Below are 4,663 nucleotides of genomic sequence, written 5' to 3' on the forward strand. Positions count from 1 at the left end.
CATAATTAGTCCTTTAAACTTGTCAGAATATAATATTTAAATGCTCAAATTAAGTATTGTCCCAATTAAACATATCAACTCCTACTAAAAGTATTCAATTAGACACTTTCATTTCAAAATTTGAAAAACCTTTTGGGCATGTTTTGAGTCATCAATCAAATAGTTAATTTAACCACATAAAATATAATCTCATTTAATTATACACGTCAACCTTAAATAGAAGATATCTAGATCTTAGGACAAGTTCTTCAGAAGGCCTAAACAACACCCTCCTCAGGGCGGACCCAAGGCATGTTGAGGGGGTTCATCCGAACCCCCTTCGTTAAAAAATTACACTTTATATATAAGATAAAAAATTTAATTTGTGTATATATTTAATATTGAACCCCCTGAGCATAAGCCAAAGGACTAACTCAGTGACAAATGGGGTTCAATATTTCGTTTTAGCTTGTCTCAGCTCGCGAGTTTGAATCCAAATAAACACATTTTTTTTCGATTAGCGTGTAATTTTTTTTGAACCCCCTCATAAAATTTCTGAGTCAGCCACTGACCCTCCTCGCCACAAACGTCTGAAAATTAGGGACTGAAACAAGACAGTTGAAGTGAAATATCTTTTAAAACTCAAAAAGTTGATCAAAACAGACTTTCACTGCAGATACGAACTCTGCTAGTATAACAGTAACAAGTAACAGGTAATACTAACTAATGAGAAATCTCAAATACTCTTTAAGCTGCTGCTTTCCATAAGACATTCCTAAGGGAAAACAAAGCTGAATTGCCCCAAAGTCAGACAAAATCAAACAGTAAGTTATGGCTCACACAATGCCAAAAGAAAAATACCAAGGTCACCCAAAGAATCCCAAAATGAGATTTTTGTTTGCACAAAGACTCATTTCTTCTTAGCATCACCAGCCTTGGTCTGCAACAAATAAATAACACCAAAAACTATTTAGTGAATAACACAACGATACAGAAAAAGAGAACAGACAAAAACAGTAATGATGACACACCTTCTTTACACCGCGGATCTTCTTGGCTCTGTTCTTCCTTTCCTTCATTTGTTTCCTAGACTTCTCAACCTTAGTGTCAAGCCCATTCTGCAATACAAAAAGCAATGAACTAATGATGAGAATCCAAGTAGCAAAGGTGAATCAGCAAGGACTTGCACTAACACGCAAGAGCATAAAATTCTGCCCATGTTAGCAGGCTGTGAAAACCACATTCCACTTTTATTAGGAAAAAAAGGGTCATGCACCCAGTTACATGAACTCAATAGAATTGGATAAACATAGTAGACTATCCAAGGCAGAGAAAAACTTAGCAAACTAACTCTGGTTTCTTCCTATTCAGTTTTCTACAAGTTGGACACAACATCTATGTAGTTCTCTTCAAATCATTTTTCCCTATTGACTAACCTTAAAACTATATGATTGGTTTCACTAAATGCAGGATTTCAACATCATACTTAATTCACATGGGAGCAACTTTATTTATTGTTACTTAAACTTTGAACCAAATATAGTAATTGCAACTACTCAGAATTGAACTCAAAAAACTAACAGTTGTGATTTGACATTGCCAGTGATTTAGAAAAAATTGTTTTCCTACTTTTAGGGGAAGAATTTTCCTAAAAGCTTCAGTGTGTCCAAAGAAAAAGAAAATGTGTAGACAGTTTTACAAGAATATAAGTAAAGTCTACAATCAATCAAAATAGTTGAAAAATAGAAGTTAAAATGGTCATTGTACATGGACAAGCTCATGGTGTATTCTAAGGTTGGTGAAGTCATAAGTTTATTATGTACATTTAGCTGGTTAAAGTGCTATATACATTAGAGGAAAAAACATATAAAGCCACAAAAATATCTTTCATTTAGGAGTTTCATCAACAACATTAAAGCAGACATGAAAAAGAAACATAATGGAGCACAACCCATCTCACGCATACAAAATCTAAAGGCTAAAAATTTAAGAGAATAACTTACCCTGATGAGCCTATACTTTGGTTCATACTTCTTGGCATTCTCAACGGAATCATAAATCAAACCAAATCCTGTTGATTTCCCACCTCCAAAATGTGTGCGAAACTTGAAAACAAAAATAGCATTTGGGTCTTTCACCTCATACATCCTAGCCAACTTCTCCTTCAGCTCGGCCTTCACAGATGCAATAGGCATTAATCAACCACATTCCCACAGATCCTCCAAACCATGAACTTAAAGAAAACACACAAGAAACATCAACAAAATCAAATGCTTACCTTTGAGACATTGGCTCTTCCAGGATGAAGGACATCAATAATCTGCAAAAATATAAAGCATTTATCATCATCACTTTAAATCCATAGAACGCAGCAATACTAACTACTACATGGCCTCAATCCAAAACTAGCTGGGTCGGCATAAATCTTCACTATCAATTCATCTGTAGTTCAACCTGCCCGATTCTAATATCGGGCATTTCCAGTAAAGAAAACATTTTGGAGTTCCTCAACATTATCTAATAACATATAAATCACGACCCAGTATACGCGTACCAACTTGACCAAAATTATATTACACTCCACTAATCACTATACGGATTGTTTTTATATCAATGCTACTATCTTAAAATTTGATTATTAACTCGTTGATTCCAAAGAAAACAAATGCAAGATTATATCTTTTACTGCGCTAACACCTAACATCAGATCTTATAGTCATTGGACTAAAATAAAGATGATAAATTAGTAGATAATCGGGAAAAAAAATGGGCAAGGATTACGAATTGCTTCCTGGCGAGAAGCCTGTTGGTCATGAACTTGCGGGTACGAATAGTGACCGCCTTGTCCGCCATGGTTAGCTGTCTCTTGGGGCAAAGAGTGAGGCAGAAAAAAACACCCTCAGAGGTAGTAGCAAAATATACAGCGACAGAGAGGAAGAAGAAGATCTAGAACCCTAGATTTTATATATATATATATATATATATATATATATATAGTATGATAAATTACCCTAATTTGGTTTTTGGGCGTCACGGTCCGGGTCGACTTCTTTCCGGGTCTTCAATCTAATTTATTTATTTCGAAATCATTCATTAATTTGATTGTTGTTATAAAATAAAAATTAAATACTAAAATCGAATTAGTATCATTAGAGAAAAATCAAGAAAGAGGAGAAATAGTAGAGAAAAAAATGAGAGGAAACTACGTATTCCTTAATTTTTGTGTATTTATATCCATCAAATTACAATGCTTTTTATATCCATCAAATTACAATGCCTTTTATATCCATCAAATTACAATGCCTTAATTTTCCGGGTCTTCAATCTAATTTATTTATTTCAAAATCATTCATTAATTTGATTGTTGCTATAAAGTAAAAACTAAATACTAAAATCAAATTAGTATCACTAGAGAAAAACCAAGAAAGAGGGGAAATAGTAGAGAAAAAAATGAGAGAAAACTTCGTATTCCTTAATTTTTGTGTATTTACATCCATTAAATTACAATGCCTTTTATAGGCATAAAAAGGGGTATATGGGCATTCATAAATTGTTTGCAACACTCCCTCTTGAATGTGCATGTAAAATAAAAGTTCTAGTGAAAGAACAAATATATATAGTTATTCTAATACGCATTGATTGTTGTCTCGTTAAAAATCTTACAAGGAAAACCCAGTGGGACAAAATTTAGTAAGGAAAAAAGAGTACATCGCGTATTAACTCCCCCCCTAATGAGAATATCAATCCAAAGACTTAAATCTTCGCATTCCAAGCTTGTGCACCATCTTTTTGAAGGTTGCAATTGATAGAGACTTGGTGAATAAACCAGCCACATTTTTACTCGAACGAATCTGTTGCACATTGATATCACCATTTTTTTGGAGCTCATGTGTGTAGAAAAGTTTTAGCGAAATGTGTTTCGTTCTATCTTCTTTTATGAATCATCTCTTTAGTTGTGCTATGCATGTTGCATTATCTTCATATATAATTGTAACTGTTTTGTCACATTCCAAACCACATTTTTCTCGAATGAGATGTGTCATGGACCTCAACCACACACATTCTCGGCTTACTTCATGAATAGCTATTATCTCAGCATGATTTGATGAAGTGATCGCGATAGACTGCTTTGTAGATCTCCAAGATATGACATCACTCCTACATATGAACACGTAGCCTGTTTGAGATCGAGCTTTGTGTGGGTCAGATAAATACCCTGCATCAGCATAATTAACAAGATTGGGACTGTAATTGTAAGAATAAAATAAGACTATATCGATAGTCTCTTTCATATACCACAATATGTGTTTGATCCCATTCCAGTGCCTCTTAGTAGGAGCAGAACTATGTCTTGCTAATAAATTAACCGAAAAGGATATATCGGGCCTTATAGTGTTAGCAAGATACATTAGTGCACCAATTGCACTAATATATGGTACTTCAGGACCATGAATTTCCTCATTCTTTTCTTGAGGTCGGAATGGATCCTTATCCATATCAAGTGATCGAACAATCATCGGAGTGATTAATGAATGTGCTTCATTCATATAAAATCTTTTCAACACTTTTTCTGTGTAGGCAGATTGATGGACAAAAATATCATTTGTCATATGCTCAATTTGCAAACCAAGACATAAATTTATCTTTTCAAGATCTTTCATCTCAAATTCATTCTTTAAATAAG

The 4,663-nt window shown here is 33.9% G+C and overlaps 1 protein-coding gene across 1 annotated transcript; it reads right to left on the reverse strand.

The window, feature by feature from the left end:
• Window positions 1-597: 597 nt before the first annotated feature.
• On the reverse strand, window positions 598-2,935 carry LOC129886294 (40S ribosomal protein S24-1). Its single transcript, XM_055960929.1, has 5 exons — window positions 2,761-2,935; window positions 2,258-2,299; window positions 1,983-2,153; window positions 1,011-1,097; window positions 598-919 (listed from the first exon to the last, which is right to left on the reverse strand). The coding sequence occupies exons 1-5, from the start codon at window positions 2,830-2,832 to the stop codon at window positions 890-892; spliced, it is 402 nt and encodes a 133-aa protein (XP_055816904.1). The 5' UTR covers window positions 2,833-2,935; the 3' UTR covers window positions 598-889.
• Between the last annotated feature and the right edge of the window lie 1,728 nt (window positions 2,936-4,663).

The sequence above is a fragment of the Solanum dulcamara genome, chromosome 4 (assembly GCF_947179165.1).
Source record: "Solanum dulcamara chromosome 4, daSolDulc1.2, whole genome shotgun sequence".
Lineage (NCBI taxonomy): Eukaryota > Viridiplantae > Streptophyta > Magnoliopsida > Solanales > Solanaceae > Solanum > Solanum dulcamara.